Source organism: Dendropsophus ebraccatus, chromosome 1 (assembly GCF_027789765.1).
Source record: "Dendropsophus ebraccatus isolate aDenEbr1 chromosome 1, aDenEbr1.pat, whole genome shotgun sequence".
Lineage (NCBI taxonomy): Eukaryota > Metazoa > Chordata > Amphibia > Anura > Hylidae > Dendropsophus > Dendropsophus ebraccatus.
Window position 1 is genome coordinate 3571305 of NC_091454.1, and position 23538 is coordinate 3594842.

The 23538-nt window shown below is 50.1% G+C and overlaps 1 protein-coding gene across 3 annotated transcripts in view; it reads right to left on the reverse strand.

Moving 5' to 3' along the window:
• The window catches only part of SOX5 (SRY-box transcription factor 5), a 269761-nt gene extending 255211 nt beyond the window's left edge, over positions 1-14550 (reverse strand). The window contains exons 1-2 of one of the 3 annotated variants that reach the window (XM_069963898.1): positions 14317-14550; positions 10704-10827 (exon numbers count right to left, since the gene is read on the reverse strand). In XM_069963898.1, coding sequence (XP_069819999.1) covers positions 10704-10827; positions 14317-14383 — 191 coding nt within the window. In that variant the 5' untranslated portion in view covers positions 14384-14550. Of the gene's footprint in view, positions 1-10703; positions 10828-12749 lie in introns of all 3 variants that reach the window. The other 2 variants (XM_069963910.1, XM_069963904.1) reach the window with 2 other exon arrangements.
• Between the last annotated feature and the right edge of the window lie 8988 nt (positions 14551-23538).

Below are 23538 nucleotides of genomic sequence, written 5' to 3' on the forward strand. Positions count from 1 at the left end.
CTGACAATGCCGGACCCTAGCCTGGCACAGAGACCCTGACAATGCCGGACCCCAGCCTGGCACAGAGACCCTGACAATGCCGGACCCTAGCCTGGCACATAGATCCTGACAATGCTGGACCCAAGTCTGGCACAGAGACCCTGACAATGCCGGCCCCCAGCCTAGCACAGAGACCGTTACAATGCCGGACCCTAGCCTGGCACAGAGACCCTAACAAAGCCAAAGTCCCATCCTGCCACAGAGACCCTGACAATGCTGGACCCAAGCCTGGCACAGGGACTGAAGCACTCGCCATTGTTGCCATGACCCCAAAATGCGGTGGATGTTTAAGTGAGGCAGGCATTACAGCACTAAGTGCTGGCCTCCTCCTGACGGATTTTCCCTGGAACCTGCGGCTATATTGTTCTATATGGGACATCCAGCCGCTAATGTAATGTCCAAGTCCAGCGAGGCTCATGCAGAAAGCAGCGCTGAACTTACCGCCAGCAATCCGCCTTAACCCCTGCATGCCTGGAAGGGACACGGCACTCTACAAAGCCACATCGCTCACATTACACTGTGCCCCCAATAGACCATCCCCCCCCCCCCCCCCCCCCACACACACACAGGGTAAGTGCGGGGAACTTTCCGGGCCAAAAACTCGTCCCAGGGAAGGATCTGAGAGGGCAGAGAAATCTCCACAGTATAATCCATAGCCCAGAATCCGGCATCCGGGAGCGGTAAGAGAGCGACAGGCAATGCCGGCAGCCACAGGGAGCAGTACAGGACAGCCAGAGATCACAGCGGCTGTCGGAGCAACACAGAGCAGAAACATCTGACAAGCATCTGCTCCAAAGGGAGAGAGGGGGGAATGGGGGCAAAGGAGGACGATACAGGGGGAACCCCCAAGAATCCTGTCACTCCAACCCAAACACAAGGTCCTTGTAAAAGCACAGATTTAACCTTATAAATCCCAAACTAAGTGAAAGTCAATATGTCTAAATATCATAAATCATAAACACCCCCTCCACATACCGACCCTGGGGGGGGCGATACTGATGTAAATTTAACCCTATACATCTCTGTCCCTGTCTGAACCCCAAGAAACTGATAGGTCACATCCTAAATATAACGCCCCTATCCCTGATCCCATACGCCCATGCTAGTAACACGCCTTTAACCCCTTTAAACCCCATCTCAGAATAAAAAGCTTCTACGCCCCTCACCCTATATACTGTAATTGTAATACCAGTGTCTCCTGTCCCATATAATTCAAACTACTGTGTCTCAAGTCCTACAGATCCTTGTCCCCAAGAGCAGTAGATAAAAATAATACAGTTTTTTCCCTGGTCTTGACAGGTCCTTATAGAACATCCCTCACTCCTTATATAACAGCTCTGTATTCCTGATCCTAAGAGCAGCAGGTTTGATACACTACAAAGTTTCTTCTCTGTAAAGTGAACGTTCTACATCCAGATACAAAATATCCATCCACCTGATATAATGTATCCAGTCCTGAAAATATTTACATTTATACAGAATGTCACATCTCCTGATCCCAGGAGCAAAAAGCTTCATATTCGTTTCATCCCTGTATAGTGAACGTTTTACAACTATGTACAATATATCCAACTATCCGATTCAATGTATCCAGTCCTGTAAATATTTACATCTATATAGAACGTTCCATCACCTAATCCTAAGAACAAAAAGTTTCATACATGTTGAACAGCATACATCCAGATACTAAATATCCATCTATCTGATCCTCTGATCTATCTATCTATCTATCTATCTATCTATCTATCTATCTATCTATCTATCTATCCTGTAAATATGTGGATCCTTAGAGAACATCTCACATCTACTGATCCTAAGGGCAGAGGCTGCATAGGATGCAGTTTCTTCTCTGTTTAGTGAACAATCTATATTCAGACACTAAATATCCATCTGATACAATGTATCCAGTACTGTAAATACTCCTATTCTAATAGATCTCCTGATCCTAATACACGTCCTCATCTCCTGGAGCAGAGGCTTCATATGATGCAAAGTTTCCTCTCTCTATAGTAAACACTACATCCAGATACAATTTATCCATCGATCTCATACATTGTATCTGTCCTGCAAATATCTGGTTTTATACAGAACATGTCACATCTCCTTATCCTAAGAGCATAACGCTTTATAGGGTACAGTTTCGTCTCTGTATAGTGAACAATCTACATCCAGACACTAAATATCCATCTATCAGATACAATGTATCCAGTTCTGTAAATATCTGGCTCTTTATAAAACTGATCCTAATACACGTCCTCATCTCCTGGAGCAGAGGCTTCATATGATACAAAGTTTCATCCCTCTATAGTGAACGCTACATCCAGATACACTATATATATATATATATATATATATATATATATACATCCACCCGATACAACATATCTATTCTTATAGAATGTCCCCTGTCCTGATTCTCGGAGCACAAGGTTTCATAGTTTTTTCCTTTACATACTGAACACTAGGTCTGCATACAAGGTATCTATCCACCAGATTTTTATCCTACAAATATTCTGATCCCTATCTCCCATGTCCTCTCTGAATATCCTGATCCCAACACGTCACCTTGATCCCTACACTCAATCCCCCTGGCACAGCAAAATCCATGACACCCCCTCCCAATAATCCAATTTCCACTTGATTGCCATAAAGATACAAGAGAAAAATAACCAAACGTAAAAGAGCGAAACTCCAGTGAACGAGACCCCACGGAATAACACTCTCCTGGAAACTCGGAGTCTGCAGCTCGGACTCCATGCAAATAGTAACAACTTTGTAAAGGATTTTTCAGTTTTCCAAAATCCCCCCCCCCCAACCAATAAAGTCACATCCGTATTACATGCCATGAGAGAGAGCAGGTCACGAGCAGGAGGACCCAGCCGGGAGCCCGGAGCACACTGACCTTTGTTCCCTGGAAAAAATGTAAAATCGGGGAAGTGCCTGATACATTGTGACGAGGCGGCAAACGCTGAAAAAATTCTCCTCCGCCACCGCGTGCAATGATTTTATTCCTGAAGCTTTGAGAAAAAAATACACATTGGCCCAAAATGCCAGAAAATGTCAGCGATAAAGCGGATAAGAGGCTGGAATCACCGGATGTCGCACATTGTTACATGTAAAGCAAGGCCGGGCTCCCGCGGGAAACGCAGGAGGAGCAGACCTCGGGGTGCACATCACTCAGCATTACAAAGAGTTATAACAAACACCCCAAAACCTCAAGGAGGAGGAAACCTCGGGGTGCACATCACTCAGCATTAGACACAACCATATCAAACACCCCAAAAAACCTACAGAGGGAGCAGACCTCCGGGAGATCATCATTCAGCAAAACCTGCAGGAGGAGCAAACCTCAGGGTGCACATCATTAAACATTAGGCACAACCATATCAAACACCCCAAAACCTGCAGGAGGAGCAGACCTTGGGGTGCACATCATTAAACATTAGGCACAACCATATCAAACACCCCAAAACCTGCAGGAGGAGCAGACCTTGGGGTGCACATCGCTCAGCATTACCAATAGTTATAACAAACACCCCAAAACCTCTAGGAGGAGCAGACCTAAGAGTGCACATCACTCAGCATTAGGAACAACCATATCAAACACCCCAAAACTTATAGGGGGAGCAGATCATGGAGTGCACATAACTCAGCATTAGGTACAACCATATCAAACACCCCAAAATCTACAGGGGGAGCAGACCTCCGGGTGCACATTATTCAGCATTACCCCAAAACCTGCAGGAGGAGCAGACCTCGGGGTGTACATCACTCAGGAATATCCAAAACCTACATGAGAAGCAGACCTCGGGGTGCACATTATTCAGCATTACCCCAAAACCTGCAGGAGGAGCAAACCTCGGGGTGCACATCACTCAGGAATACCCAAAACCTACAGGACGAGCAGACCTCGGGGTGCACATTATTCAGCATTATTCCCAACCTGCAGGAGGAGCAGACCTCGGGGTGCAGATCACTAAGCATTATAATTATGTATAACACTTTAATAATCATATAGGACAATTTACAGATGATAGAAGAGAGCTCAGGAGTAGGGTGCTGTACGTGGATGGCAGGGAGCTCAGGAGTAGGGTGCTGTACGTGGATGGCAGGGAGCTCAGGAGTAGGGTGCTGTACGTGGATGGCAGGGAGCTCAGGAGTAGGGTGCTGTACGTGGATGGCAGGGAGCTCAGGAGTAGGGTGCTGTACGTGGATGGCAGGGAGCTCAGGAGTAGGGTGCTGTACGTGGATGGCAGGGAGCTCAGGAGTAGGGTGCTGTACGTGGACAGAGGGAGCTCAGGAGTAGGGTGCTGTACGTGGACAGCAGGGAGCTTAGGAGTAGGGTGCTGTAAGAGGACGGCAGAGATCTCAGGAGTAGGGTGCTGTAAGAGGACAGCAGAGATCTCAGGAGTAGGGTGCTGTAAGAGGACAGCAGAGATCTCAGGAGTAGGGTGCTGTAAGAGAACGGCAGGGAGCTCAGGAGTAGGGTGCTGTGCGTGGACAGCAGGGAGCTTAGGAGTAGGGTGCTGTAAGAGGACAGCAGGGAGCTCAGGAGTAGGGTGCTGTAAGAGGACGGCAGGGAGCTCAGGAGTAGGATGCTGCACGTGGATGGCAGGGAGCTCAGGAGTAGGGTGCTGTAAGAGGACGGCAGGGAGCTCAGGAGTAGGGTGCTGTAAGAGGACGGCAGGGAGCTCAGGAGTAGGGTGCTGCACGTGGATGGCAGGGAGCTCAGGAGTAGGGTGCTGTAAGAGGACAGCAGGGAGCTCAGGAGTAGGGTGCTGTAAGAGGACAGCAGGGAGCTCAGGAGTAGGGTGCTGCACGTGGATGGCAGGGAGCTCAGGAGTAGGGTGCTATAAGAGAACGGCAGGGAGCTGGAAGAGGACGGCAGAGAGCTCAGGAGTAGGGTGCTGCACGTGGATGGCAGGGAGCTCAGGAGTAGGGTGCTGTAAGAGGACGGCAGGGAGCTCAGGAGTAGGGTGCTGTGCGTGGACAGCAGGGAGCTTAGGAGTAGGGTGCTGTAAGAGGACGGCAGGGAGCTCAGGAGTAGGGTGCTGTAAGAGGACAGCAGGGAGCTCAGGAGTAGGGTGCTGTAAGAGGACAGCAGGGAGCTCAGGAGTAGGGTGCTGTAAGAGGACAGCAGGGAGCTCAGGAGTAGGGTGCTGTAAGAGGACAGCAGGGAGCTCAGGAGTAGGGTGCTGTAAGAGGACGGCAGGGAGCTCAGGAGTAGGGTGCTGCAAGAGGACGGCAGGGAGCTCAGGAGTAGGGTGCTGTAAGAGGACAGCAGGAAGCTCAGGAGTAGGGTGCTGCACGTGGATGGCAGGGAGCTCAGGAGTAGGGTGCTGTAAGAGGACAGCAGGGAGCTCAGGAGTAGGGTGCTGTAAGAGGATGGCTGGGAGCTCAGGAGTAGGGTGCTGTAAGAGGACGGCAGGGAGCTCAGGAGTAGGATGCTGTAAGAGGACGGCAGGGAGCTCAGGAGTAGGGTGCAGTAAGAGGACGGCAGGGAGCTCAGGAGTAGGGTGCTGTAAGAGGACGGCAGGGAGCTCAGGAGTAGGGTGCTGTAAGAGTACGGCAGGGAGCTCAGGAGTAGGGTGCTGTAAGAGGACGGCAGGGAGCTCAGGAGTAGGGTGCTGTAAGAGGACGGCAGGGAGCTCAGGAGTAGGGTGCTGTAAGAGGACAGCAGGGAGCTCAGGAGTAGGGTGCTGTAAGAGGACGGCAGGGAGCTCAGGAGTAGGGTGCTGTAAGAGGACGGCAGGGAGCTCAGGAGTAGGGTGCTGTAAGAGAACGGCAGGGAGCTCAGGAGTAGGGTGCTGCACGTGGATGGCAGGGAGCTCAGGAGTAGGGTGCTGCACGTGGATGGCAGGGAGCTCAGGAGTAGGGTGCTGTAAGAGAACGGCAGGGAGCTCAGGAGTAGGGTGCTGTAAGAGGACGGCAGGGAGCTCAGGAGTAGGGTGCTGTAAGAGGACGGCAGGGAGCTCAGGAGTAGGGTGCTGCACGTGGATGGCAGGGAGCTCAGGAGTAGGGTGCTGTAAGAGGACGGCAGGGAGCTCAGGAGTAGGGTGCTGTAAGAGGACGGCAGGGAGCTCAGGAGTAGGGTGCTGTAAGAGGACGGCAGGGAGAGGGAGCAGCGGCTCGTTCAGAGCAGATGACTGCGCTCCACAACTACAGCGAAAAACTTAGCAGATCCCTGGGAAACTACAGGGGCAGCTCTGGAGCTTATAGAGGGAGCGATGAGTCCCCCTACAGGAGATCAAAACACAAAACCTCTCTATAAGGAGCAGCGTACAGGGGGATCATACACAGAACCTCTCTATAAGGCACAGAGTACAGGGGAGGATACACAGAACCTCTCTATAAGGAGCAGAGTACAGGAGATCATACACAGAACCTCTCTATAAGGCACAGAGTACAGGAGATCATACACAGAACCTCTCTATAAGGAGCAGAGTACAGGGGAGGATACACAGAACCTCTCTATAAGGAGCAAAGTACAGGGGGATCATACACAGAACCTCTCTATAAGGCACAGAGTACTGGGGAGGATACACAGAACCTCTCTATAAGGAGCAGCGTACAGGGGGATCATACACAGAACCTCTCTATAAGGCACAGAGTACAGGGGAGGATACACAGAACCTCTCTATAAGGAGCAGAGTACAGGAGATCATACACAGAACCTCTCTATAAGGCACAGAGTACTGGGGAGGATACACAGAACCTCTCTATAAGGAGCAGCGTACAGGGGGATCATACACAGAACCTCTCTATAAGGCACAGAGTACAGGGGAGGATACACAGAACCTCTCTATAAGGAGCAGAGTACAGGAGATCATACACAGAACCTCTCTATAAGGCACAGAGTACAGGGGAGGATACACAGAACCTCTCTATAAGGAGCAAAGTACAGGGGGATCATACACAGAACCTCTCTATAAGGCACAGAGTACTGGGGAGGATACACAGAACCTCTCTATAAGGAGCAGAGTACAGGGGAGGATACACAGAACCTCTCTATAAGGAGCAGAGTACAGGGGAGGATACACAGAACCTCTCTATAAGGAGCAGAGTACAGGGGAGGATACACAGAACCTCTCTATAAGGAGCAGAGTACAGGGGAGGATACACAGAACCTCTCTATAAGGAGTAACGTACAGGAGATCATACACAGAACCTCTCTATAAGGAGCAGAGTACAGGGGAGGATACACAGAACCTCTCTATAAGGAGCAGAGTACAGGGGAGGATACACAGAACCTCTCTATAAGGAGCAGAGTACAGGGGGATCATACACAGAACCTCTCTATAAGGCGCAGAGTACAGGGGAGGATACACAGAACCTCTCTATAAGGAGCAGAGTACAGGGGAGGATACACAGAACCTCTCTATAAAGAGCAGTATACAGATCATACACAGAACCTCTCTATAAGGAGCAGTATACAGATCATACACAGAACCTCTCTATAAGGAGCAGAGTACAGGGGAGGATACACAGAACCTCTCTATAAGGAGCAGAGTACAGGGGAGGATACACAGAACCTCTCTATAAGGCGCAGAGTACAGGGGAGGATACACAGAACCTCTCTATAAGGAGCAGAGTACAGGAGATCATACACAGAACCTCTCTATAAGGAGCAGAGTACAGGAGATCATACACAGAACCTCTCTATAAGGAGCAGATTACAGGAGATCATACACAGAACCTCTCTATAAGGAGCAAAGTACAGGGGGATCATACACAGAACCTCTCTATAAGGAGCAGAGTACAGGGGGATCATACACAGAACCTCTCTATAAGGAGCAGCATACAGGAGATCATACACAGAACCTCTCTATAAGGAGCCGTATACAGGAGATCATACACAGAACCTCTCTATAAGGAGCAGTATACAAGAGATCATACACAGAACCTCTCTATAAGGAGCAGTATACAGGAGATCATACACAGAACCTCTCTATAAGGAGCAGTATACAGGAGATCATACACAGAACCTCTCTATAAGGAGCAGTATACAGGAGATCATACACAGAACCTCTCTATAAGGAGCCGTATACAGGAGATCATACACAGAACCTCTCTATAAGGAGCAGTATACAGGAGATCATACACAGAACCTCTCTATAAGGAGCAGCATACAGGAGATCATACACAGAACCTCTCTATAAGGAGCAGTATACAGGAGATCATACACAGAACCTCTCTATAAGGAGCAGTATACAGGAGATCATACACAGAACCTCTCTATAAGGAGCAGTATACAGGAGATCATACACAGAACCTCTCTATAAGGACACGTAAGGAACACAAGACAATGGAGCAGATCTGGAGATTATAGGATCCCTGTATAAGGACTATGTATAAAGAGTATATAACCTGCTAGGTAATGTGTCCTTGTATAAGGACTACGTATAAAGAGTATATAACACGCTGGGTAATGTGTCCCTGTATAAGGACTATGTATAAAGAATATATAACACACTAGGCAATGAGTCCCTGTATAAGGACTATGTATAAAGAGTATATAACACACTAGGCAATGAGTCCCTATATAAGGACTATGTATAAAGAGTATATAACACACTAGGTAATGAGTCCTTGTATAAGGACTATGTATAAAGAGTATATAACACACTAGGTAATGTGTCCCTGTATAAGGACTACGTATAAAGAGTATATAACACACTAGGCAATGAGTCCCTGTATAAGGACTATGTATAAAGAGTATATAACACACTAGGCAATGAGTTACTGTATAAGGACTAAGTATAGAGTATATAACACACTAGGCAATGAGTCCCTGTATAAGGACTATGTATAAAGAGTATATAACACACTAGGTAATGAGTCCTTGTATAAGGACTATGTATAAAGAGTATATAACACACTAGGTAATGTGTCCCTGTATAAGGACTATGTATAAAGAGTATATAACACACTAGGTAATGTGTCCCTGTATAAGGACTATGTATAAAGAGTATATAACACACTAGGCAATGAATCCCTGTATAAGGACTATGTATAAAGAGTATATAACCTGCTAGGTAATGTGTCCTTGTATAAGGACTACGTATAAAGAGTATATAACACGCTGGGTAATGTGTCCCTGTATAAGGACTATGTATAAAGAATATATAACATGCTAGGTAATGAGTCCCTGTATAAGGACTACGTATAAAGAGTATATAACACGCTAAACAACAAGTCGCTGTATAAGGACAGGCAGTGGTCCCAGTATAAGGACAGGAAGTGGTCCCTGTATAAGGGCAGGCAGTGGTCCCTGTATAAGGACAGGCAGTGGTCCCAGTATAAGGACAGGCAGTGGTCCCAGTATAAGGACAGGCAGTGGTCCCTGTATAAGGACAGGCAGTGGTCCCAGTATAAGGACAGGCAGTGGTCCCAGTATAAGGACAGGCAGTGGTCCATGTATAAGGACAGGCAGTGGTCCCAGTATAAGGACAGGCAGTGGTCCCAGTATAAGGACAGGCAGTGGTCCCAGTATAAGGACAGGCAGTGGTCCCTGCATAAGGACAGGCAGTGGTCCCAGTATAAGGACAGGCAGTGGTCCCAGTATAAGGACAGGCAGTGGTCCCAGTATAAGGACAGGCAGTGGTCCCAGTATAAGGACAGGCAGTGGTCCCAGTATAAGGACAGGCAGTGGTCCCTGCATAAGGACAGGCAGTGGTCCCAGTATAAGGACAGGCAGTGGTCCCTGTATAAGGACAGGCAGTGGTCCCTGTATAAGGACAGGCAGTGGTCCCTGTATAAGGACAGGCAGTGGTCCCAGTATAAGGACAGGAAGTGGTCCCTGTATAAGGGCAGGCAGTGGTCCCTGCATAAGGACAGGCAGTGGTCCCAGTATAAGGACAGGCAGTGGTCCCAGTATAAGGACAGGCAGTGGTCCCTGTATAAGGACAGGCAGTGGTCCCAGTATAAGGACAGGCAGTGGTCCCAGTATAAGGACAGGCAGTGGTCCCTGCATAAGGACAGGCAGTGGTCCCAGTATAAGGACAGGCAGTGGTCCCTGTATAAGGACAGGCAGTGGTCCCTGTATAAGGACAGGCAGTGGTCCCAGTATAAGGACAGGCAGTGGTCCCAGTATAAGGACAGGCAGTGGTCCCTGTATAAGGACAGGCAGTGGTCCCTGTATAAGGACAGGCAGTGGTCCCAGTATAAGGACAGGCAGTGGTCCCAGTATAAGGACAGGCAGTGGTCCCAGTATAAGGACAGGCAGTGGTCCCAGTATAAGGACAGGCAGTGGTCCCAGTATAAGGACAGGCAGTGGTCCCTGTATAAGGACAGGCAGTGGTCCCTGTATAAGGACAGGCAGTGGTCCCTGTATAAGGACAGGCAGTGGTCCCAGTATAAGGACAGGCAGTGGTCCCAGTATAAGGACAGGCAGTGGTCCCAGTATAAGGACAGGCAGTGGTCCCTGTATAAGGACAGGCAGTGGTCCCTGTATAAGGACAGGCAGTGGTCCCAGTATAAGGACAGGCAGTGGTCCCAGTATAAGGACAGGCAGTGGTCCCAGTATAAGGACAGGCAGTGGTCCCTGTATAAGGACAGGCAGTGGTAGGGTCCAGCAGCAGGGCAGGGAGTCCCGGTAGTGAGCAGGGGACCGGCAGACAATCAGGAGACACAGCAGGGGGATCCCATAATCGGGGGGCACTCACCTCTCAAACTCCGGTGGAGCGTCGGGCTCGGTGAGCATGCTGCTGCTGTTGCTGCGGTTGTCGCTGCGGATCGGCGCACAATATCCCTTTGTCGCAGACGCCACCTCTGATCGCTGGAGGGAACCTGTCAATGAGTCCAGAGCGGAGTGTGACCGTGTGCGCCAGTCTCGTGCGCCCAGAGCCCGTCTCTCCTGCGCAGACCCTGTCTCTCCCCTGTCACAGACACTCTCTTTCTCTCTTACTCCAAGTGCTTGACCAGATTCTTAAAGGGCCAGTAGCGGTGGCGGCCGGCGTGCAGGGAGCGCCCCCTCTCCTGTCCCCGCTACACACTGCTCCCGGGACGGCGGCGGCGGCGGACCGAGCGGCTGTCAGCAGCAGCAGGAGCCGAGACCGCCGGCCCCCGCCCACCCCCCGGGCCGCCCCGGAGACCCCGAGCAACAATCGGGCATTGTTCCCACAGGAGAGAGGGACGGCGGAGGGGCCCCGCGGGGACGGCAGCACTCTCCCTGCACTCTACACAGCCGGCACTCTCTCACCACACTCCCTGCACTCTACACAGCCGGCACTCTCTCACCACACTCCCTGCACTCTACACAGCCGGCACTCTCCCTGCACTCTACACAGCCGGCACTCTCACTACACTCTACACAGCCGGCACTCTCTCACCACACTCCCTGCACTCTACACAGCCGGCACTCTCTCACCACACTCCCTGCACTCTACACAGCCGGCACTCTCCCTGCACTCTACACAGCCGGCACTCTCCCTGCACTCTACACAGCCGGCACTCTCACTACACTCTACACAGCCGGCACTCTCACTACACTCTACACAGCCGGCACTCTCTCACTACTCTACACAGCCGGCACTCTCTCACCACACTCTACACAGCCGGCACTCTCTCACCACACTCTACACAGCCGGCACTCTCCCTGCACTCTACACAGCCGGCACTCTCACTACACTCTACACAGCCGGCACTCTCTCACTACTCTACACAGCCGGCACTCTCTCACCACACTCTACACAGCCGGCACTCTCTCACCACACTCTACACAGCCGGCACTCTCCCTGCACTCTACACAGCCGGCACTCTCTCACCACACTCTACACAGTCGGCACTCTCTCACTACACTCTACACAGCCGGCACTCTCTCACCACACTCTACACAGCCGGCACTCTCCCTGCACTCTACACAGCCGGCACTCTCTCACCACACTCTACACAGCCGGCACTCTCCCTGCACTCTACACAGCCGGCACTCTCTCACCACACTCTACACAGCCGGCACTCTCTCACCACACTCTACACAGCCGGCACTCTCACTACACTCTACACAGCCGGCACTCTCACTACACTCTACACAGCCGGCACTCTCTCACCACACTCTACACAGCCGGCACTCTCCCTGCACTCTACACAGCCGGCACTCTCTCACCACACTCTACACAGCCTGCACTCTCACTACTCTACACAGCCGGCACTCTCTCACCACACTCTACACAGTCGGCACTCTCTCACCACACTCTACACAGCCGGCACTCTCTCACCACACTCTACACAGCCGGCACTCTCCCTGCACTCTCTACACAGTCGGCACTCTCTCACCACACTCTACACAGCCGGCACTCTCTCACCACACTCTACACAGCCGGCACTCTCTCACCACACTCTACACAGCCGGCACTCTCACTACTCTACACAGCCGGCACTCTCTCACCACACTCTACACAGTCGGCACTCTCTCACCACACTCTACACAGCCGGCACTCTCTCACCACACTCCCTGTCTGCACTCTCTGTCTGTACACTTTCTCACTCTCTTTAAGTCACTGTCTCTTTGCTTTCAACCTCTGTCTCTTTCCCTGCACTTCTATGCTGTCTCCTCTTCGTCACTCTGCTGTCTCTTTCCCTGCAGGTTAGCAGTCAGTCTCTCGGGCTGCCTCCTTGTCTGCTGTCTCTTTTCCCCGCATATTTAGCATTCTCTCTCTGCTCCCACTTTGGAGCTGTCTCTCTCTCCCACGGAGTGTTGTGCCCTCTCTCACCTATGGGGGGCACTTTACTCCTTGTCTTTCTCTCCTGTCTTCAGCACCTGGTACGGGCTGTCTCTCCTTTGCCCCATGTCTCTCCAGGCTGGAGACTCTCGGTGTATGCGGTGACAGTCTCTGATGCCCCTAGTGTCTGTCTCTCACATGTGCTCCCGGGATCTCCCCTCCCTGCGGCCACTCTCTTCTCTCCTCCCTGTAGTGACAGTCTCTCTCCTGTGGTCACTCTGGTGGCTGTGTCTCTTTCTTTCTGTAGTGACTGTGTGTGTGTCTCTCTCTCTTGTGGTGGCTGTGTCTCTTTCTTTCTGTAGTGACTGTCTACTGTCTCTCTCCTTTGGTGGCTGTGTCTCTTTCTTTCTGTACTGACTGTCTCTCTCCTGTGGTGGCTGTGTCTCTTTCTTTCTGTAGTGACTGTCTACTGTCTCTCTCCTTTGGTGGCTGTGTCTCTCTCTTTCTGTACTGACTGTCTCTTTCCTGTGGTGGCTGTGTCTCTCTTTCTGTACTGACTGTCTCTCTCCTGTGGTGGCTGTGTCTCTTTCTTTCTGTAGTGACTGTCTACTGTCTCTCTCCTTTGGTGGCTGTGTCTCTCTCTGTACTGACTGTCTCTCTCCTTTGGTGGCTGTGTCTCTCTCTTCCCCTCCTGTGAAAGCTGTCTATCCTGTGGTCACTCTCTCTATACTGTGGTAACTGCGTCTCTCTCTTGTAGTCACTCTCTTCCCTCTGTGATGAATGTCTCTTTCACTTTTGTGGTCACTTTCTTTCTGGGGTGAGTGTCTGTGCTGTCTCTCTCCTGTGGTAACTGTTTCCCTATCGCCTGTTCTCTCTCTCTCGTCCCTGTGGTCTCCTGCCGTCTCTCTCTTCTGTGGTGATTCTCTATCTTGTGTGGTAACTGTCCCCCTGTGGTGACTCTCACTAACTCTTTGTGGTGACTGTCTCTCGTGAGGTAACTGTCTCCTTTGGTCACTCTGTGGTGACTGTCTCTCGTGTGGTAACTCTCTCCTGCTGTCTGTTTCTGCTTTGGTCACTCTCTCGTGTGGTAACTGTCCCCCTGTGGTGACTCTCACTAACCCTGTGTTGTGACTGTCTCTCGTAAGGTAACTCTCTCTCCTGCCGTCTATTTCTCCTTTGGTCACTCTGTGTGGTGACTGTCTCTCGTGAGGTAACTGTCTCCTGACGTCTATTTCTCCTTTGGTCACTCTGTGTGGTGACTGTCTCTCGTGAGGTAACTGTCTCCTGACGTCTATTTCTCCTTTGGTCACTCACTCTGTGTGGTGACTGTCTCGTGCGGTCTGTTTCTCCTTTGGTCACTCTGTGTGGTGACTGTCTCTCGTGAGGTAACTGTCTCCTGACGTCTATTTCTCCTTTGGTCACTCTGTGTGGTGACTGTCTCTCGTGAGGTAACTGTCTCGAGCGGTCTGTTTCTCCTTTGGTCACTCTGTGTGGTGACTGTCTCGTGCGGTCTGTTTCTCCTTTGGTCGGTCTCTCTGTGAGGTAACTCTCTCCTGGGGTCCCTCTCTATGGCGTGAGGTAACTGTCCCCGTGTGGTGTCTCTCGGGCGGTCACTCACGGCGCTCTCGGGGTCCCGGGCAGGAAGTTTCCGCCGCTGTCAGTGTCGGTGTCCCCGGGCTGCACATGGCGCGGCCTCTGCTTCTCCCGGTCGGCGGGCCCCCAGCACCCCTCTCCCCGGGGGGCCCCGGCTCATGTGCCCAGCTGTCAGGTCGCCCTGGCCCGGTGACATGAGAGTGACAGGCGCGCTCCCGGAGGAGGAGGACTCGGGGGCGCGCACAGGCTCCGGCCGGCGATAAACACACGTAGCGGCTGAGATCACAGGATCCGTACGGCTCCTCCCGGGGGCGGGACCGGCCGGGGCCACCGCTTAACCCTACCGACCGCGGACACTCCGCTCCGGACCCTGGTATCACCGACCATGAGGGGAATCACCGAGAGCGACACGGAGGAGATAGAGCGTGCGACCAGGAGGGGGATACACCGAGCCCTCACAGTATACACCGAGCCCTCACAGTATACACCGAGCCCTCACAGTATATACACCGAGCCCTCACAGTATATACACCGAGCCCTCACAGTATATATACACCGAGCCCTCACAGTATATATACACCGAGCCCTCACTATATATATATACACCGAGCCCTCACAGTATATACACAGAGCCCTCACTATATATATATATACCGAGCCCTCACAGTATATACACCGAGCCCTCACAGTATACACCGAGCCCTCACAGTATACACCGAGCCCTCACAGTATACACCGAGCCCTCACAGTATATACACCGAGCCCTCACAGTATATATACACCGAGCCCTCACAGTATATACACCGAGCCCTCACTATATATATATACACCGAGCCCTCACAGTATATATACACCGAGCCCTCACAGTATATATACACCGAGCACTCACAGTGTATACACCGAGCCCTCACAGTATATATATACCGAGCACTCACAGTATATACACCGAGCCCTCACAGTATATACACCGAGCCCTCACAGTATATATACACCGAGCCCTCACAGTATATATACACCGAGCCCTCACAGTATATATACACCGAGCCCTCACAGTATATACACCGAGCCCTCACAGTGTATATACACCGAGCCCTCACAGTATATATACACCGAGCCCTCACAGTATATACACCGAGCCCTCACAGTGTATATACATCGAGCCCTCACAGTATATACACCGAGCCCTCACAGTATATACACCGAGCCCTCACAGTATATACACCGAGCCCTCACAGTATATATACACCGAGCCCTCACAGTATATATATACCGAGCACTCACAGTGTATATACACCGAGCCCTCACAGTATACACCGAGCCCTCACAGTATACACCGAGCCCTCACAGTATATATACACCGAGCCCTCACAGTATATATATACCGAGCACTCACAGTGTATACACCGAGCACTCACAGTGTATACACCGAGCCCTCACAGTATATATACCGAGCCCTCACAGTATATATATACCGAGCCCTCACAGTGTATACACCGAGCCCTCACAGTGAATACACCGAGCCCTCACAGTATATATATACCGAGCCCTCACAGTATATACACCGAGCCCTCACAGTGTGTATACACCGAGCCCTCACAGTGTATATACACCGAGCCCTCACAGTATATATACACCGAGCCCTCACAGTGTATACACCGAGCCCTCACAGTGTGTATACACCGAGCCCTCACAGTATATATACACCGAGCCCTCACAGTATATATACACCGAGCCCTCACAGTATACACCGAGCCCTCACAGTATATATACACCGAGCCCTCACAGTATATATACACCGAGCCCTCACTATATATATATACCGAGACCTCACAGTATATATACACCGAGCCCTCACAGTATATATACACCGAGCCCTCACAGTATATATATACCGAGCCCTCACAGTATACACCGAGCCCTCACAGTATGTATACACCGAGCCCTCACAGTATATATACACCGAGCCCTCACAGTATATATACACCGAGCCCTCACAGTATATATACACCGAGCCCTCACAGTATATATACACCGAGCCCTCACAGTGTATATATACCGAGCCCTCACAGTATATATACACTGAGCCCTCACAGTATATATACACCGAGCCCTCACAGTATATATACATCGAGCCCTCACAGTATATATACACCGAGCCCTCACAGTATACACCGAGCCCTCACAGTATATATACACCGAGCCCTCACAGTATATATACACCGAGCTCTCACAGTATATACACCGAGCCCTCACAGTATATATACACCGAGCCCTCACAGTATATATACACCGAGCCCTCACAGTATATATACACCGAGCCCTCACAGTATATATACACCGAGCCCTCACAGTATATATACACCGAGCTCTCACAGTATATACACCGAGCCCTCACAGTATATATACACCGAGCCCTCACAGTGTATATACACCGAGCCCTCACAGTATATACACCGAGCCCTCACAGTGTGTATACACCGAGCCCTCACAGTATATACACCGAGCCCTCACAGTATATACACCGAGCCCTCACAGTATATACACCGAGCCCTCACAGTGTATACACCGAGCCCTCACAGTATATATACACCGAGCCCTCACAGTATATACACCGAGCCCTCACAGTATATATACACCGAGCCCTCACAGTGTATACACCGAGCCCTCACAGTGTATACACCGAGCCCTCACAGTATATACACCGAGCCCTCACAGTATACACCGAGCCCTCACAGTATATATATACCGAGCCCTCACAGTATATACACCGAGCCCTCACAGTATATACACCGAGCCCTCACAGTATATATACACCGAGCCCTCACAGTATATATACACCGAGCCCTCACAGTATATACACCGAGCCCTCACAGTATATATACACCGAGCCCTCACAGTATATATACACCGAGCCCTCACAGTATATACACCGAGCCCTCACAGTATATACACCGAGCCCTCACAGTATATATACACCGAGCCCTCACAGTATATATACACCGAGCCCTCACAGTATATATACACCGAGCCCTCACAGTATATACACCGAGCCCTCACAGTATATACACCGAGCCCTCACAGTATATATACACCGAGCCCTCACAGTATATACACCGAGCCCTCACAGTGTATACACCGAGCCCTCACAGGTATATACACCGAGCCCTCACAGTGTATATACACCGAGCCCTCACAGTATATACACCGAGCCCTCACAGTATATATACACCGAGCCCTCACAGTATATACACCGAGCCCTCACAGTATATATACACCGAGCCCTCACAGTATATACACCGAGCCCTCACAGTATATATACACCGAGCCCTCACAGTATATATACACCGAGCCCCTCACAGTATATACACGAGCCCTCACAGTATATACACCGAGCCCTCACAGTATATATACACCGAGCCCTCACAGTATATACACCGAGCCCTCACAGTATATACACCGAGCCCTCACAGTGATATATACCGAGCCCTCACAGTGTATATACCACCGAGCCCTCACAGTGTATATACACCGAGCCTCACAGTATATACACCGATCCCTCACAGGATACACCGAGCCCTCACAGTATATACACCGAGCCCTCACAGTATATACACCGAGCCCTCACAGTATACACCGAGCCCTCACAGTATATATATACCGAGCCCTCACAGTATACACCGAGCCCTCACAGTATATATACACCGAGCCCTCACAGTATATACACCGAGCCCTCACAGTGTATATACACCGAGCCCTCACAGTATACACCGAGCCCTCACAGTATACACCGAGCCCTCACAGTATATATATACCGAGCCCTCACAGTGTATACACCGAGCCCTCACAGTATATACACCGAGCCCTCACAGTGTATACACCGAGCCCTCACAGTATATAAACACCGAGCCCTCACAGTATATATACACCGAGCCCTCACAGTATATACACCGAGCCCTCACAGTGTATATACACCGAGCCCTCACAGTATATATACACCGAGCCCTCACAGTATATACACCGAGCCCTCACAGTATATACACCGAGCCCTCACAGTATATATACACCGAGCCCTCACAGTATATATACACCGAGCCCTCACAGTATATATATACCGAGCCCTCACAGTGTATACACCGAGCCCTCACAGTATATACACCGAGCCCTCACAGTGTATACACCGAGCCCTCACAGTATATAAACCGAGCCCTCACAGTATATATACACCGAGCCCTCACAGTATATACACCGAGCCCTCAAAGTATATATACACCGAGCCCTCACAGTATATACACCGAGCCCTCACAGTATATATACACGAGCCCCTCACAGTATATATACCGAGCCTCACAGTATATACACCGAGCCCTCACAGTGTATATACATCGAGCCCTCACAGTATATACACCTGAGCCCTCACAGTATATACACCGAAGCCCTCCCAGTATATACACCCGCAGCCCTCACAGTGTGTATACACGAGCCCTCACAGTGCTATTACACCGAGCCCTCACAGTGTATATACACCGAGCCCTCACAGTATATACACCGAGCCCTTACAGTATATACACCGAGCCCTCACAGTATATATACACCGAGGCCTCACAGTATATATACACCGAGCCCTCACAGTATATACACCGAGCCCTCACAGTGTATATACACCGAGCCCTCACAGTATATATATACCGAGCCCTCACAGTGTATACACCGAGCCCTCACAGTATATATATACCGAGCCCTCACAGTATATATACACCGAGCCCTCACAGTGTATATACACCGAGCCCTCACAGTATATATACACCGAGCCCTCACAGTATATATATACCGAGCCCTCACAGTATATATACACCGAGCCCTCACAGTATATATACACCGAGCCCTCACAGTATATACACCGAGCCCTCACAGTATATATACACCGAGCCCTAACAGTGTGTATACACCGAGCCCTCACAGTGTATATACACCGAGCCCTCACAGTGTATATACACCGAGGCCTCACAGTGTATATACCGTCACCGAGCCCTCACAGTGTATATACCGGCACCGAGCCCTCACAGTATATATACACCGAGCCCTCACAGTGTATATACACCGAGCCCTCACAGTGTGTATACACCGAGCCCTCACAGTGTATATACCGGCACCGAGCCCTCACAGTATATATACACCGAGCCCTCACAGTGTATATATACACCGAGCCCTCACAGTGTATATACACCGAGCCCTCACAGTGTATATACCGGCACCGAGCCCTCACAGTATATATACACCGAGCCCTTACAGTGTATATACACCGCGTCCTCACAGTGTATACACCGAGCCCTCACAGTGTATATACCGGCACCGAGCCCTCACAGTGTATACACCGAGCCCTCACAGTGTATACACCGAGCCCTCACAGTATATTTACACCGAGCCCTCACAGTGTATATACCGTCACCGAGCCCTCACAGTGTATACACCGAGCCCTCACAGTGTATATATACCGGCACCGAGCCCTCACAGTGTATACACCGAGCCCTCACAGTATATACACCGAGCCCTCACAGTATATACACCGAGCCCTCACAGTGTATATACACCGAGCCCTCACAGTGTATATACCGGCACCGAGCCCTCACAGTGTATATACCGGCACCGAGCCCTCACAGTGTATATACACCGAGCCCTCACAGTGTATATACACCGAGCCCTCACAGTGTATATACACCGAGCCCTCACAGTGTATATACACCGAGCCCTCACAGTGTATATACACCGAGCCCTCACAGTGTATATACCGGCACTGAGCCCTCACAGTGTATATACACCGAGCCCTCACAGTATATATACACCGAGCCCTCGCAGTGTATATACACCGAGCCCTCACAGTATATACACCGAGCCCTCACAGTGTATATACCGGCACCGAGCCCTCACAGTGTATATACACCGAGCCCTCACAGTGTATATACCGGCACCGAGCCCTCACAGTATATACACCGAGCCCTCACAGTATATACACCGAGCCCTCATAGTGTATATACACTGAGCCCTCACAGTGTATATACCGGCACCGAGCCCTCACAGTGTATATACACCGAGCCCTCACAGTGTATATACCGGCACCGAGCCCTCACAGTATATACACCGAGCCCTCACAGTATATACACCGAGCCCTCATAGTGTATATACACCGAGCCCTCACAGTGTATATACACTGAGCCCTCACAGTGTGTATACACCGAGCCCTCACAGTGTATATACCGGCACCGAGCCCTCACAGTATATACACCGAGCCCTCACAGGATATATACCGGCACCGAGCCCTCACAGTATATATACACCGAGCCCTCACAGTGTATATACCGTCACCGAGCCCTCACAGTGTATACACCGAGCCCTCACAGTGTATATATACCGGCACCGAGCCCTCACAGTGTATACACCGAGCCCTCACAGTATATACACCGAGCCCTCACAGTATATACACCGAGCCCTCACAGTGTATATACACCGAGCCCTCACAGTGTATATACCGGCACCGAGCCCTCACAGTGTATATACCGGCACCGAGCCCTCACAGTGTATATACACCGAGCCCTCACAGTGTATATACACCGAGCCCTCACAGTGTATATACACCGAGCCCTCACAGTGTATATACACCGAGCCCTCACAGTGTATATACACCGAGCCCTCACAGTGTATATACCGGCACTGAGCCCTCACAGTGTATATACACCGAGCCCTCACAGTATATATACACCGAGCCCTCGCAGTGTATATACACCGAGCCCTCACAGTATATACACCGAGCCCTCACAGTGTATATACCGGCACCGAGCCCTCACAGTGTATATACACCGAGCCCTCACAGTGTATATACCGGCACCGAGCCCTCACAGTATATACACCGAGCCCTCACAGTATATACACCGAGCCCTCATAGTGTATATACACCGAGCCCTCACAGTGTATATACCGGCACCGAGCCCTCACAGTGTATATACACCGAGCCCTCACAGTGTATATACCGGCACCGAGCCCTCACAGTATATACACCGAGCCCTCACAGTATATACACCGAGCCCTCATAGTGTATATACACCGAGCCCTCACAGTGTATATACACTGAGCCCTCACAGTGTGTATACACCGAGCCCTCACAGTGTATATACCGGCACCGAGCCCTCACAGTATATACACCGAGCCCTCACAGGATATATACACCGAGCCCTCACAGTATATATACACCGAGCCCTCACAGTATATACACTGACACCGAGCCCTCACAGTATATACACCGAGCCCTCACAGTATATACACCTACACCGAGCCCTCACACTATATACACCTACACCGAGCCCTTACACTATATACACTGACACCGAGCCCTCACAGTATATACACCTACACCGAGCCCTTACAGTATATACACTGACACCGAGCCCTCACAGTATATACACCTACACCGAGCCCTTACAGTATATACACTGACACCGAGCCCTTACAGTATATACACTGACACCGAGCCCTCACAGTATATACACCTACACCGAGCCCTCACAGTATATACACTGACACCGAGCCCTCACAGTATATACACTGACACCGAGCCCTCACACTATATACACCTACACCGAGCCCTCACACTATATACACTGACACCGAGCCCTTACACTATATACACTGACACCGAGCCCTCACACTATATACACCTACACCGAGCCCTCACAGTATATACACCTACACCGAGCCCTTACACTATATACACTGACACCGAGCCCTCACAGTATATACACTGACACCGAGACCTCACACTATATACACTGACACCGAGCCCTTACACTATATACACTGACACCGAGCCCTCACACTATATACACCTACACCGAGCCCTCACACTATATACACCTACACCGAGCCCTTACACTATATACACCTACACCGAGCCCTCACAGTATATACACCTACACCGAGCCCTTACACTATATACACTGACACCGAGCCCTCACACTATATACACCTACACCGAGCCCTCACACTATATACACCTACACCGAGCCCTTATACTATATACACCTACACCGAGCCCTTACACTATATACACTGACACTGACCCCTTACACTATATACACTGACACCGAGTCCTCTCAGTATATACACCTACACCGAGCCCTTACACTATATACACTGACACTGAGCCCTTACACTATATACACTGACACCGAGTCCTCACAGTATATACACTGACATTCGACCTGCATACAGTGTAACTGACTTCTCATGGTATGTGCCAGTTGTATATGTGCTCTGTACAGGAATAATATGCAGTGACATATGTGTCTATATGGCAGTATATTATCACACTATGCATGGACCCTGTTTGGGAGCACACACGCTGTTATAGATTGTAGGCTACATGAAATGTTTCTGTGGTAAATTAATAGCAGTATTATGTAGGTAGGATATGGCCGTGCGCTGTGTATACTGCCCTGTGCTGTACAGGAAATCTACTGCAGACCACTGCACTAGACTGACACCATATGGCAGTGTTATGCTGCGTTTACACGAAGCGATAATTCGCCCAATCGATCGTTTAACGATTATGAAGCAACGATTTGGTTTTTATAACGATCAGCATTTAGACAAATAAATCGTTAGAAAAATCGTAAGAAAATTCATAAGATCGTTAATGCGATTGTTTTTAACATCGCTTAAGCACATCTTTTACATAGGGTGAATCTTTGAAAGACTGTTTACACGAAACGATCTGCCAATTTTTAGCGAACGATGAACGCCGATTTGAGAACATGTTGAAAGATCAAAATGAACAATTTTTCGCTCATCGCTTGATCGTTTGCTGTGTTTACACGGAACGATTATCGCTCAAATGCGATCGTTATTGCGAAAATTCGAACGATAATTGTAAACGCAGCATTACTTGGGTACTGAATGGTGGTATTATTTTGGCTCTGTATGCAGTAGTTGTTAGGTGGTATGTTTATATTAAACACATTTAAAGACATTTTTGTGATATTATTTTTCCCTAATTTTCTATTTTATTATTCATGAAATAATCCTGAAATGTCTGCTTTCAGTCCTGGCCCCTAGGCTTACATCTAAGCTGAGACTTCTGGTTCTGTCTGTGATGACAGGTCGGTGGCTGCAGGAAAGTGATCTCTACTGTATTACAGCAAAAGGTAGGTAGTCCATGGATAGGAGCTCGACCTCCCCTGTACAACACTAATAGGGAATA